The 15,008-nt window shown below is 35.5% G+C and overlaps 1 protein-coding gene across 1 annotated transcript; it reads right to left on the bottom strand.

Moving 5' to 3' along the window:
- Positions 1 to 5,114: 5,114 nt before the first annotated feature.
- On the bottom strand, positions 5,115 to 14,801 carry LOC117175501. Its single transcript, XM_033365207.1, has 4 exons — positions 14,710 to 14,801; positions 9,587 to 9,778; positions 9,371 to 9,514; positions 5,115 to 5,227 (listed from the first exon to the last, which is right to left on the bottom strand). The coding sequence occupies exons 1-4, from the start codon at positions 14,765 to 14,767 to the stop codon at positions 5,115 to 5,117; spliced, it is 507 nt and encodes a 168-aa protein (XP_033221098.1). The 5' UTR covers positions 14,768 to 14,801.
- Between the last annotated feature and the right edge of the window lie 207 nt (positions 14,802 to 15,008).

Below are 15,008 nucleotides of genomic sequence, written 5' to 3'. Positions count from 1 at the left end.
ATATCGCGGTATCATATTATAATATGATACCGCGATATTCATTTTTGCTTTAATAACTTTTATTGTGCATGGCTCCGCACGGCTACCCTCTCAAGATGCAGAATAAATTATTGCGCAACACTAAGCATTTTAATGAAAGTTTAGAAAAAACATCTAAAATGTTGGGGCGTACAAATTTTCATAGAAAGACATGGTAAATAATCTCGACTCGAGGAGAGTACAAATGTCAAGCCATTTCGAGCGCCCTAGCACTTAGATGGCTTAAACTCGGGAGGTGGTTTTCTGCAGTTTTCATCTCATTGACCAAATGTTTAGGCAACTGAGAGTAATTAGAAAATTTTCGTTTGTAGCCACATTGTCATCAAATTGTACTAAAATTCATAGACTATTATGAAATTACTGGAAGAAATTAATAAAAATAAATATTTACTGAAACTAATGAAAATGAAAGTTTTTCCATCATACAGTTTTAATTTCTTCTTCAATTCTTATTAAATACATAGTAAATACATTTTCTTTGAAAAACTAATTTGTTTAAAATCTTCAAATGGTTCAAAATCTAAAAAACAGTTAAGTTCTGAATTTGTTTATGAAATTTATTTTAATAATAAATAATTAGTGTAAATTTGCAAATGTCGTAGTAAAAAGTGATTGAAAAAACATTCTTTGTTGATTCAGTAAACAAATTAAGCCTATTCTTCACAAAATGCCCAAACTCTTCATTTGCTCATGAAAGTAGTTTACATAATAAATCATGAAAATTTGATTATTATAATTAATCGGAAAGATGTGCTTAGTGGAATTTGTAAAAAAACTGATCCTTTTCTTTTTTAAATATCCAAGCTCTGAATTTGTTATGAAAATTCTTTAAATAATTAATAATTCTTGCAAATTTAACAAATAACTTGGGAAAGATTCATCGCAAAAATAATCTTAGTTAACTTCGTAAACAAATTGTGTTTATTGATTGAAAAGTACCCTTAATCTCGATATATTTATGAATATTGCTTAAATGAATAATAATTATTATAAATTTACAAGGTATGGTGAGAAATGATCATCGAAAGACATTCTTAGTTCATATACATAGAAAAAGACATAGAAAAGAGTCATCGGATAGAAATTCTTAGTTGACTTCGAAAACAAAATGACTCGTAGGATAAAGGCCAAACTTGTAATTTTTCAATCAAAATTGTTTAAATAATTAATAGTTCTTGTTAATTTGAAAAGCAGCATAAAAAAGAGTCATTGTATAGACATTCTTACTTAGCTTCGTAAAAAAATTAACTCGCGGAAGAAAGGTTAAACTCTTCTTTTTAAATTGAAATTATTTAAATGAATAATAGTTCTTGTAAATGTGCAAAGCAACACAGAAAAGAGTCATCTGATAGACTTTCTTAGTTGACTCCGTAAAAAATTGAGTTTATATGAAAAAAGGCCAGTCTGAATTTAAAATTTAAAATTCTTTAAATACTTAATAGTTCTTGTAAATTTGCAAAGCAACTTAGAAAAGAGTTACCGTATGGACATTCTTAGTTGATTTCGAAAACAAATTGACTCGTAGGATAAAGGCCAAACTTTTAATTTTTAAATTAAAATTGTTTAAATAATTAATAGCTCTTGTAAATTTGAAAAGCAGCATAAAAAAAGAGTCATTGTATAGACATTCTTAGTCGACTCCGTCAAGAAATTGACTCGTATCAAAACGGTTAAACTCTTAGTTTTTAAATTGAAATTATGTAAATAATTAATAGTTCTTGTAAATTTGCAAAGAAAAATAGAAAGCAGTCATCGGATAGACATTCTTTGTTGACTCCGCAAATACATTGACTCTTAAGAAAAGGGCACTTTTAATTTTTTAATTAAAATTGTTTAAACAATGAATACATCTTGTAAAATTGCGAAGAAACATAAAAAAGAGTTATCGTATAGACATTCTTACTTGAATCCGTAAAAAAATTGACTTGAGAAACTGTGGGAGCCAGCAGTTCTAGGAAGGCTGAGAACGGGATGACTAAACGCGAGAGTTTGGTATAGTCTTTAATCCATCGGCGCCAGCATTGGTCGGTCAGCCATTGGGAATATGGCCATTGTCCGCGAGGGGTGTCTGAGAACCAAGCATTAATCCCAGAAAATATTTCGGGGTCAGATTTCTGGTGTCATTCGAGTCATCCGAAACGTGGGTCAGTGATGGGCTGTTTACTGCATACTCCGTTTCGGCGAATAAAGTCTGCAGTACCCCTTATCTAGATGCCTTTTCCTTTAACGTTACGTTTAGTGTACGTTTTACTGTACCCATCAGTGTATTCCACAATCCACCCATGTCTGAACTTCCTGGTGGGATGAAATGTCACTTTATTTTTTCTGCTGCTGTTTGACGAAGGATTTTGTCTTTCTCCAGGCTCCACAATGTCGTGTCCAGCGAAGCAGCCATTTCCAAATGCACCGCTCTCACTGTGAACAGGACTCCGTATCTTTTCTAAAGTAGTTAGTTCCAGTATTTAAGAATTCCACATTGTCTCAGGTTTGCGGTTTCGATAATGGTGCCATTCTTGGCACGATCCCCTTCACTCTTCTATAATGGCACTTTAGGCAGTCATTCTATAAGTTTTGGACTGCCGCTTGGATATTTGTGATCTATATTTTACACACAGATCATTAATTTATATTCTCTCTCTTCCGTTGTATCCAATATGATTGGCTGCAATGCTGTCCCGTCTCTGTTAGCACCTCGGCAATCCATTGGGATAAATTCGTCTCTGAACTCTGGTGAGAGTGAGTATTTAAGATGCGGAGGCAATTTTTTCACCGTTATTTACTTGTTTCCAGTCCTCTGAAAACGCTTTCCGTTGAGATTGTTGTATCAGATAATCTTTAGCTCATTCTATATATCGTTGCCTTTTAATTCCCAGGTGTCGTCTGCTTTTGTGAAGTTTCGGCAGTAGTCGATGAATCTGTACGCCCAGGCCGTTACGCCTAGCAAAGAAAATCATTTTTTCCAAAGCGAGAATCTTTTACTGTCGATGATTTACGTTTCCGTTTTTGATATAAAAGAAAACTCTTTTTCATTTCGGTCGTGACCTCTTTGGTTTTGTGTTCTATTATTTTTTGTACAGGCCACTCGTTTTTCAGTTTGAACAGAAATTTCGGTCCGCAGCTTGAGTCCTGCAAATTTTCTTGACCTTTGCTTGTGGCTGCCTCGTTGGCCACATTTTCGCCCGTAGAAATCCACCTCCAGTCTGTCGATGAGGTGGAGTGTAACATTTCTGCTCCACGGTGTGCTAAGAAAGTACGAGCCTCGATGCCGTCATCGCACTTTTCAGTTTCAGACGTGGAACCGCAAGTAGCTTAATTGGCGCTACTCGAGTCTTTGCCATAAATATTGTCTTTCCCTCCATGCGCAGATAGGCAGTTGCTGTGAAGGTCTGAACAATGGCATTGTAGAATATGTGAAACTGCACTTTTATCACTTGCCCAATTCCGAGTGAGTACCATCGTGGAATTCGTTACGTTTGAAAATTATGTGAATCATCCAGCTACGTATTCTAGTTCTCGTTGAATTCTTCCATCACCTGTTCATCCCAGCCAGTGTCTATTCTCAACTTATCCTGCAGCACCATCTTAGCTCTAATGGTCAGAGCTGCCAACATGCCTAAAGGACAAAAGACGGACATTAGCACTTTCAAAATGTCTCTTTTCTTCATTTTTTTCTTTCCCGTTTTTTGTGTTCAATTTTACCCCTGATACCCGTGTATAATTTTCCTCTAACAGAGTGAGGTCATTCTCTTACGGTGCAAATGAGTCTGAAGTCAGTACGGCTCGAACTTCTAAAGAGTTGGTCATTATATTCCGAATGTCAAATCCTCCGCGTCGATGTACATAGGTCACATCTCTAAATCGCTGAATTACTTCTTAAACGATGTCTAAGCTGTCTAGGTAGTCATATCCATATAGTGTCTATGAACGATAGCGTAATAGGATTTCGGGTATCATTCTCGTTACACCTCAGGGTTACGGTTTTTTACCACCTGTGCTACACAAGGTTATAAGATGGCCCTGCAAATCATAACTGTAATTTCCATGTTGCGAATTTTTGAACTACCTGATTCTCACCAGAGGAATTGCTGATTGGAACAATCCTATTCCCTGATGCGAATTTGATGTAATATTTCATAAAGATTTCCACAGATACCTATTTTTCTCTTTCGAAATTTGAAAAGTAGACCTGATAGTGAGTTCAATAAGTCAGGGCCTGTCAGGAGTCTGTCATTTAGAATGAGGCCGTCGCTTCTTGTTGCGGCGTCAAATACCATGCATAATTTTTCCGGTTACTGTGGGTTATGCGTCGCGAAACGAGGCAAAATTCCAGGTCCTGTCGTTTTCTCGTCGTGCTTGCTCGTTTGTCAATTGCCGCGCGTAGGATTTATCGACGTAGGCATGAATATTTGCGCGGTGTCTTCTGCTGAATTCTGGCTCCCGTGACATGTTTTCCTCAATTTAGAGGAATCGTGTTTCCGCATTCTTTCGGCTCTCTGGCATATCCTCTTGGTCTATTTTCCAAAGCAACCAAACCTGCCAGCAATCTCCTACAAGCTTCAGAGTCCTTCCCAGGACGTCTTGTACTCGTTGCTCCTCCGTCGAGATCAAGGTTCTCATCGATGGCCTCACTTAAAGTATTTGGTGGTATAGAAATCACGAACATCATCACGTGGTTTATAAAGTTGTTTATAGGTGTTTGCTGCAATAATGATTTGTCTTTCATTTTTAAGGTCATCGATACTTATAGAGGTATCCACAGGTACATTTTTATACACGTTGCGCTTGTGTCATTTATATTTGATTGAAAATAAGTTAATTTGAGCTTATAATAAGCTGAAATTTACAATAATTAGTACAATAATTATTTTCTGCTTGTTTGTTAGTTCGTTAAAAAGACATTTTGAGCAAGAAATGTCTTTTTCACTATATAAGGTTATAGAAATTCCATCTGAAATACTAGGTTTTTGATAAAAACATTTTTATTGTGCAATAATTGTTTTGAACTTCATAAAACAATAATAAAACCACATAAAAACATTTTAATTTAGCACCACGTGTCGTAAATTGCAGTTTCACTATTCCAAATACTGATGACGCCACGGGCGACACTCATTATTCTCATATTTTGCAACAGGAGCTCCACTGCGTATCACTACATCACCATGCTGAGGTTCGTATATTGGTGGAGCTGATCATTTAAGAAAAACATGTGTATTAATTCAAGATATTAAAAAATCGTTACTGAACTGCTTTCGAATTCTAATTCAAACCAATTTTTATTAGATTAAAAATGATATATAATAAAAATTTGATCAAGGTCGGCTAATACTTATAAAGCTCCCCAGTGTCAAATTCTGAGGTTTCAGGCCCCCCCCCCCCTCTACTTAATAATTCTGCCGTGCTAAGAAAAAACTAAGTATGTAACTGCAAATTTGTTCAAACTGAATCAAGTGAATGGGTTATTTCTTATTTTTCAGTAAAATGTAAATTTCTTAAATAAGTTCGATCGAAAAATAGATATACTTTTTTAACTGATGGCAAATAAGAAATAAAAAGTTACAGAAAGTCACTTGCATAGTTTCTACCAATTAGGCAGTCGAGCTTGGGCATGGAAACAGAACTACAGTTCGGTGGAAGAATTGCGTTTAATTAACTTTTAATTTATTTAGGAATATGATGCATTATTTCTCAAGTGTGCTCACCCTTAAAAAATGACTTTCTCTGATCGAACTCAAACTTGGTCGGAAAATCCAAATAGTTGGCAAGAATTTGAAGGTGATTATGATACTGGATTCAGATTTTAGAAATTCAAAATGGGGGACAAATTTAGAGAAAAGTCATTCAATATTTTTAAAACTTGGTATGCTTGCGTTTTTAAGATCATTAAATACGATACTCAATTGAGGTTTTTAAACATCCAAAATGGCGGATCCAATATGGTGCACAAATTTTGGTAAAAGTCGGCGAATCTTTTTAAAACTCGGTATACTTATGTTTTTTAGGTCACTGATTACGATTATCAATTCAGATTTTCGAAATTCAAAATGCTAGATCTAATATGGCGGACAAATTTTGGGAAACGTCATTTAATCTTCTTAAAACTCGGTATACTTTCGTTTTCGAGGTCGCTGATTACGATACTGAATTCAGATTTTCGAAATTTAAAATGGCGAATCCAATATGGCGAAAAACGTTTATGGCAAATTTGAAAACAATTCGATAGAATATACCTTACATTTTTTGAACAAAATTATTATATATTTATAGCAATATGTCAATGAGATGGAATGTTCGGAGCTATCGATTTGAATCATACATACCCTTAGTGGATGAATCCACTTTGTTGCATTGTAAATCGCCAAATCAAACTGATTTTGTGAACTTGTTCACTGACACATACTTTACCTCCTGTTCAAACTTTTAAAGTTTTTCGCACAAGCAAATACCTGTGCAATATGCTGGAAACGGCTTACGCACGAGCCGTACGTGCACACACATAGAGCGCCAATCAATCACGTGCGATCTGCCGTGCTGCTGCGGTGCGAGCTGGCTACGTACCGTTCACTTATCGGACCGGCACTCGAGAAGCAGAAGTTTGCGACGTTGCCAATATTGGTGTATTTACGGATAAAGTGTAGTGTGCTTCATATTTATTTATGTGTATATTGTGGAAAACATAATTTAAATAAATACATATATAATTAAATAATATCATAAACCAAATTGGCAACGTCGAAAACATCTGCTTCTCGAGCGGCCGTCCGATAGGTGAACCGTACGTATCCAGCTCGCACCGCGACAGCGCGACAGATCGCACGCGATTGGTTGGTTCTCTCTCTCTATCTCTGTGTATGTGTGTGTGTGTGTGTGTGTGCACGGACGGCTCGTCTCTGAACCGTTCCCAGCATACTGCACACGTATTTTCTTGTGCGAACACCTTGACGCAGCACGGGAATACGTAAAGTTGGCACTGTGAAACGTATCCTACTCTACGCATTACAAAAGTTCTAATTTCAATAATAAAGCATTTTTTTGGAATTTTGGCCACCTTTTTCGATTCTTCGACCACTGTGCGAAGTGGGGGTAGGGGAATTTTCGGATTTTTTGCTAGTAGTGTCTATTTTAAATGTACTAAAGTGCTTTCGTACCCTTTCGTAACTTTTAAGCAAAAAAGGTTTTTTTTTGTTTTCAAGAAATTAAATAAAGAGTAATACAATTGCATCAACGACGCTCGTAACCGATGGGACACTCGATCGACGGAACTTCTGCGGACTAATTTACCGTGTCAATTATGGAATTTGTTACTTATAGAATTGCTATCTGCACCTCACTGTGTTGAAACTGTCATTATAGTATTTGATTGCCTGGATTACAGTCACTGCAGGGATGTAATACTAAGGAAGTAAAAGTTTATTTTTCAAACATAATCTATTTTAAATGGAAAAATCGTTATTATGTGTATTTGCCTATTGCCTTAAGTATATTTAAAAGCTATTTCAAAGCCTATTTCTTTGCTTATTTCTTTTTTCTACTTGTCAACTTCTTAACATTTGTTATTTTTTACATATAGATTTTTTGTATTTTCTTTGTATTTGATTTTGTTTCTTTGGCAGATGGATTTTTTGTCCTTTATTTGCCTTTGATGATTTTTCTCTTTTTCTTTTTTGTAAAAAATTGCACTCTTTTGCATCTGAAAAATTCTTCGACTGCATTTGCCAATCTTGATAAGGAATAAACGCATCATATTGCAAGGTGCCTGATATCGTTGCTGCCCTTTCAAATCTTGATTTTAGCATTTCTGAAGTTGCAGCATGAGTTTCTTTGCTACTGAAAAATGCCAGCCTTTCTTTACAACTGGCTTTATAGCCGCCTTTACAGCTCTGGGTCAAAGAAATAAAACTAAAAGCAACGAAGATGACAAAAAAACTATCTGTAAAAAATAGGAAAGTTAAGAAGTTGGCGATTAGAAGAAAGAAAGGAGCAAAGAAAGAAGCTTAAGAATAGTTTTTAAATACATTTAAGGTAATTGATAAACATAATAACAATTTTCCCACTTACAATAGATTATGTTTGAAAAATACTCTTGAATTTATTTCCTTAGTATTTCATCCTTAAAGTGACTATAATGCCGATATTAAAATACTATAATGGTAGCCTCAAACCTGTAAAATGCAGAGAGTAGTTCTGTAAACAACAAATATTCATAATTGATACAAGAAATTAGTCCAAAGAAGTTGCGCCGAGCAAGCTTCCCAGCGATCACGAGCGCCGTCAATGAAATTACATTCTCTTTATTTAATTTCGCGGAAACGAAAGAAAACGATTTTGTGCTTTAAGGTTTCGATAGAGAAAATCTTGATCTTTATGTTGAGACAAAAAAATGGTAGAAATTAAAGAAATTCAAAAGCATTTTTGATTTTCAAAAAGGGGTTAAATTTTAATTGTTGCAAAAATGGTTATACCCTTTCAATAAAGCATGAAAAAGTCTATACAAAACAAATAGGACAAAATTTTCTTTAATCCATACGAAAGCAGTTTAGTACATTCGAAATAAGCACTACAAGCAAAAATCCGAAAATTCTCCCTCCCCCCCCCCTTGGTCAATTTGTATCATATCGAAAAAAAATTTTTCTCTTTCAGTACTACCTAGTAGGACTACACTTTGCCCAAATTTAAGTTCGATCAGAGAAAGTCATTTTTCACAGTGGGTACACTCGAGAAATAATGCCCCATATTCATTATTATAATTGGTATAATCAAAATATTTAATTATATATTATGACATCAGGATTTTATATAATCATTTTAATTTATTAAAGGCGAAGGAAAAGCGTTTTTGCCCTTTAATAATAGGAGTCGCGCTGGACCACTTTCTCGGCGGAATAAGAAGTATGCAATTAAATTTGTGTACATTTTTCACGTATATTTCATACTGAAGGAACCGATTGCCTCATATGATTTACAAGCCACGCAAGAGGTTTTGCTTGGAGTTTATCCATTAATTCTTCTTTTTCTATGGTTTTCAAAATTTTGAACACTCTTTTTTGCAATAAATAATTACAATCACTCATTTTTACCAGCACAGTTAAATTCAGCTTTTCCTCTCGAATTCACGGACACACAAAATTCATTTTTAATTAAAATATCAGTAACGTATATTTTTCCTTAATACGACAGAATTCGAATCAGGAATATTATGTGGGAGGAGGGTTGCGCATCCATGTCACTTCTGAATTAGGCCATGAAATACTCTACCATTAAAAAACTAGTCGTTTTAGGTAAAATTCTCCAAGAAATATTTTAGATTATGTTTTAGTTTTTAAAGTACCACCTGAACCAATTCCATGAATCGTCACACCGTGGACTCTTCCAACAGGATATACACCTCGGTACAATATATCACCATCCTGGAGAGAAACTTGCAATGGCGCTTCTTGTGGCGGCGGCTGTTGATGAAGGGGCCTTGGACCTGATCCTGTAAGAAAAATCAATTTTATTGTAACGAGGTCATTAATTATTTTTGGGATTAAACAAAATTATTCTGGACCTCGTAAGAATGCGCCCCACCTCACTGCCTCCTCTCGAGTGACTTGAACAATCCTTCCATCATCCATGCGTAGCGAATACCTTTCATGATCTAAATCAACTATGACTGATCTAACATTATTTTGGAAACGGGTTGGCGTTGAAGGGGGTGTTGGATGTTCTTCATTATGATGTGATGGTTGTAGACTTGATTCTGCAATTTTAAAAAGAAGAATAATACTTAACGCAATTATCATTAAATATTGAAGAGAAGGTTCCGACTTCTGATCCAGGTACTGAAGTTTAATTTGATAAATTATAATCAGAGAATTTTCCACGATATGCTAAAATTATGTAAGTTATTTTTAGGTACCGGGAAATTTTAGGGTGGACCCCAGTTTAAAGGATTCTAAGTTAAAACTCTCTTTCAATTATCTATACTTAACTAGATGATATCAATATCATGACAGTAGTTCGTCCCACTGATTTTTGACCAATAGAATACACCAGGAACTGATGTTCCAACAACCGTAAACAACCCTTGCAGTGACTCTGATCTTAATTTACCTTATCGCATACTAGAGTTTTTTCCATACTGTGTTTTATGAGAAATCGACAACTTTTTAAAATTAATTAAAGTGGTTGGCATCAATAATTTTTTGATAAACTCAACGCATCCAAGGATGATGCTTCAACATTAAACATAGAAACGCACCATCCAACAATTTGCATCGAGAGATTTTAGGCAATTTTTTCTCATATTTATGAAAATCGAAAAAAAAATCAGAATCATCGTATCATAAGATCGAAATTTATAAGCTACCTTTTTCCAAAAAACTGGGACAACTCTTCCCAAAGAAAAGGCTTCTCCGCAAACATCTCCAACCCGTAATAATTCTAGTTAAGATACTATTGAGCATCACTTATCAATATAATAATTGAATGGCTGGCGCCCAGAAAGGGGTAACCCACATTCTTATTTTTTTACAGGAGGCAAGAAAAACGTTCGTATTTTGCTATTTTAATACTTTAAAGAAAACCATCATTTGTGTTAGGTAGCCCCTCTACACATACTGTCTAGACATTTAAGTTCATTTTTTACAAAACTTGATTTTATTGTAATCATTTCATATTAGAAACTCGTAAATTATCGAATGTGTTTAAAGTTTTTCGCCACTTTTTTCTAAAAATTAAAACAATTTTATTCAAGAAACATTGTACTCAAAAGTCTTTTTCTCATCATTGGATACGAAAAATCACTCCATGAATTGATAATTTAAAAATAAATTTGTTACTGCATATGTTATTACTGATACAATTTTGTATAGCTATTGTATAGCTATTTTAAGAAAAGGAGTATAATATTACCATGATGTTTCATTGTTAAAATATAATATATTTATATTTTACGTTAAAGAATTTTATCATTTCAAAGTATATAAAATGCAAAACTAAGTTTGAGAAATCTTTGAATCATGAAAAAAGTAAAGACTAGTTGAAATAAATGGGAGGAACTGTGATAAACCTTCAAAATAGAAGGATATAAATTAAAAGTATTGGGGATTAATGTTAATTTTCCAAAGATATGTCAACCAATCAAATTAAACATTTTTTTTGAAAACTATCACGCGATATAACAACTTTTTGTTAACAAAATACAAATGCAAATCAGAGTGATAAAATATACCATGAATTCAGCTTTGCCTTTAGCACGCAAGGGTTTTGTCTTTCGGTTTCTCGTACTCCTCATCACTTTGACGCGGCTCATGGTGGTTTTCTCGCGATCGCATTTTTCTGAGTCAATTTTGACGATAATAGGGTAAATATTTAACCAAAATGTTAAGAAAACTGTACTGAACAACCAACTTTCTTACATGGAACAAAAAATAGCGTCCACGTACCAATAAGTTACAGTCTAAAACGCTCCCATTGCAACCAGATGTACTTCTTCCTATCAGAACCTCGGAATAGTATAAAAAAATCTAGAGCTTCCATAATATATACTGGGTATACTGGGTATACTAGGTATACCCAGGGTTAGCACCATCGCTAATTTTGATGATTTATTTTTTTTTAAAACTAAAATGAATTCGGAATTTCTTTCAATTGCTATAGACGAGAATTTTGTCAGATGATTAAAAAAAGTGAAAAAGTGCATTTCGAAAATGTTTAGGGTTACCCCGTTTTAGACCGCAGCCATTCAATTAAGAAACTCGGGCCCTGGTTGTATTGTACAACCCAGTAGGCACACAAGTCCTAAACTTGTCCTATATACGTCTTTCATCGGACGTTTCAAGGACGTCCTGAGGACCTATTAAAGACATGAAAAGATCCAAAGGATGTCTTAAAGACATCAAATCATATAACATAGAGGTACATTCTAAGGACGTCTTTAGGACGTCCCGGTTTCCACTGGGAAGCTTCCTTAAGAAATCACTTCAAAATTTCAAAAAATATCTGATGCATGAAAGTTGCGTTAGACGGATCGTTCCTCATTTTCAGTGATAGTTCGTCTCTCCAAGTAATCACTTCCCGACTTGAAAAAAATATTGCTGAAACCAAATCTCTCACTTGCCGGCCATATTCATCTCCAACTTTCCCTTTTTAAATTTGAAAGTACTTTCCTATGATCTCTTTTCCCGTTAAGACCCATATAATTGTGCCTCACAGCATTTTATGTTATTTTTCCTTTTGGGAAGAGAGAACATTTCGAAGTGTCGAAATAAGAAGGTGCTATCTTGACAGAACAAAATAGAAAGGTTTCATCCTTCAGAGGGATTTAAATATGGGATTTTTAAACTTCTATACTTCGCTAACCGAGATGGCACCTCTGTATTTCGTCCTGCCGAGATAGCAGAATATCATTTGGACACGTCGGTATATTCAAATAATTTCACTTTACAACTATTTTCTGCCGTCTCTGAACCTAAGGCCTCCAGTCCATGCACCAGAACGGCCGGATCTCGGAATTGCCGGAATGAGGCGTTAACCAATCAGAAACTTTCCGCGGAAATAGTGTCATTTTCGTGCCGAACTGAGCCGAACTCAGCCGAAGTGTTCGAAATCTTGAAGTTCGCGTCAAAAGGCGTTCCGTTCATTTCCAAAATTATCAAGCACATGCACCGGAATAACCGTACCCCAGAATGACCGGAACACCAATCACAGAGCACCTTTGGCAAGAAGGCACTTTTTCGTCTTGCCGAAGCTGTTTTTCGGCTGAGTTCGGCTTAGTTTGGTGCGAAAATGACACTATTTCCGCGGAAAGTTTCTGATTGGTCAACGCCTCATTCGGGCAATTCCTAATTTCGGCCGTTCTGGTGCCTGGACTGGAGGCCTTAGATTCAGAGACGGCAGAAAATGGCAATTTTTCCGCGGAACGTTTCTGATTGGTCAACGCCCCATTCCGGCCATTCTGAGATCCGGCCGTTCTGGTGCATGGACTGGAGGCCTTACAATGTTGCCCTATCAAGTTCCGAATCTTTGGAACTCAAACTTATGCCGCGCACCGAACCAAAAATTTAGCGAAAATACTTTGCGTCTAAGATTCTTTGTGCCCTTTTTTGCAGTATAGATGTGACTGTAAAGCTTGTCACTAGAAAATAGTGGAACTACACGGAATAGAAAGTAGCCTTGAATTTAGAAAATATTGATCTGAATGCAGACCATACAATATTTTCTTTATCCAAGAAAATTGTTCTCGTCTCCAGAAAATGAACTTGAATGAAGGAAAATAATTTTCTGCAATCAAGTACATTTTCTTAAGTACGACACTTATTAACACTCCTTATGATTGCGGCACTTTTCATGACTGTAGGTACGTTCTACAATTTTTATTTACGCGTTAGTGACAAATAGCCGCAAAATGCATGCATTTTCAGTATAAAAAGTAACTCGTTTGATATTTTCATTATGCTATAATATCCAAACTACCATTGAAAAAAATGACTGTCGCCTAGACGATATTTACATACTAAGATACTTTTTAGCCATATTTTTCCGCTGACGTCATTTTTTTACTCACTAGGAAGTAGAAAGTACACTAGCCGTCCAATAAGACGACGAACGCGAGACTTTCACCGTCCGGCAAGACGACGGCGTGAGGGGTCCCCACTATTCTGCGCTGAGAGCGTGTGCGGTGTAGAGCGAACTTATGTGTTAAGTGAAACATCAGGTCGTCTGCATTGCAGAGAAGAAAGTGAAGGGGATAGAGGTACGGTCTCCGCCGTCGTTTCGTTGAGCGTTCGCCCGTCGTTATGTTGAGCGAGTTGTCTTGCCGGAGGTCGCCTTGTTGGACGGCTAGTGTACTTTCTACTCACACCGCTCGGGAAGCGAGTTTTTGGGCCCGTTCCTCAGGCATGAAAATAGGCTGAATTCATGAAAATGTTATAAAAACCATGCCCAAAAAGAGTGAATTTCGAGCGTTCTTCTACTGAACATTTTCAAACTAAAACCCGTGTCGAAAAATATCGTATCACTGTACTGTTTCTATCTAGTCCAACTTGAGTCGACATTGGCGCTCCACAGGCTCTCTGTCCAGTAGCTAGACTGTGATGTAATGCTCGGAACGACTAGTTTCTAGACAGATAGTCCATTTTGATAAGAATGATTAATAATTAAATAATACAATTATTTTTATCATATAAAAGCATAATTTATATATTTTGCAGTCACTCAAAAATATAAAACAAATCCGAAAATCTTTTGCATACGCTGTGTATCGAACTTTTGATGTATGCTGCAACTTTGTCACGTCGCGTCGCCTTAACACACTCAGCCATCTAAAATTTCAGTTTTTTCATTTTTGTTGAATGTGAATTTCAATTCTTTACATCGTAATAAACAAGGCGCCCGTGAACGAATGCTGTTAGTTCTAACTTGCCTGATAATTTTGTGTGTATGTATGTTATATAATCATTACGTAATCCCCTCGAGCGTAAAAAATTTCATTTTGACCATGAAATTATTTCCAGCCTACTTTTTCTTCTAGATGACTTTAAAGATAGTCAAAAAATGTATTAGATAAAAAATATACATTTTAAAGCCTAGTATAAATAAATAAAAAACAGTTTTTGAGTATATTAGATATCTAGACATTAGGTATTTTAATTTTATGATTGATTTAGAAATAAATTATATTCTACTTACGAACAGAATTGAGAAATATCATAAAAGTGAAGAGCCGTGCACAAATAAAAATTCCCATTTTGCTAGAGACAGAGAGTAGATTTTCAAAGAATTCCTGAAGCTGTAACTGATAATATATTGAATTTTGTTTTACTTGTACATATGCGAGTCATTATCTCATTATTCACAAACATGATTACATAAAATTAGGCAAACATTAATTCTTTTTCTTGAAAAGGTTAAAGTGTGGTGGACTAGATTTACACGTGACGGTTGGAAACCATCGACAGTGCGCAAACCCAGGATAATAGAAGGGGGGG

The sequence above is a fragment of the Belonocnema kinseyi genome, chromosome 6 (genome assembly GCF_010883055.1).
Source record: "Belonocnema kinseyi isolate 2016_QV_RU_SX_M_011 chromosome 6, B_treatae_v1, whole genome shotgun sequence".
Lineage (NCBI taxonomy): Eukaryota > Metazoa > Arthropoda > Insecta > Hymenoptera > Cynipidae > Belonocnema > Belonocnema kinseyi.
This window is presented reverse-complemented; position numbering and strand designations above follow the sequence as displayed.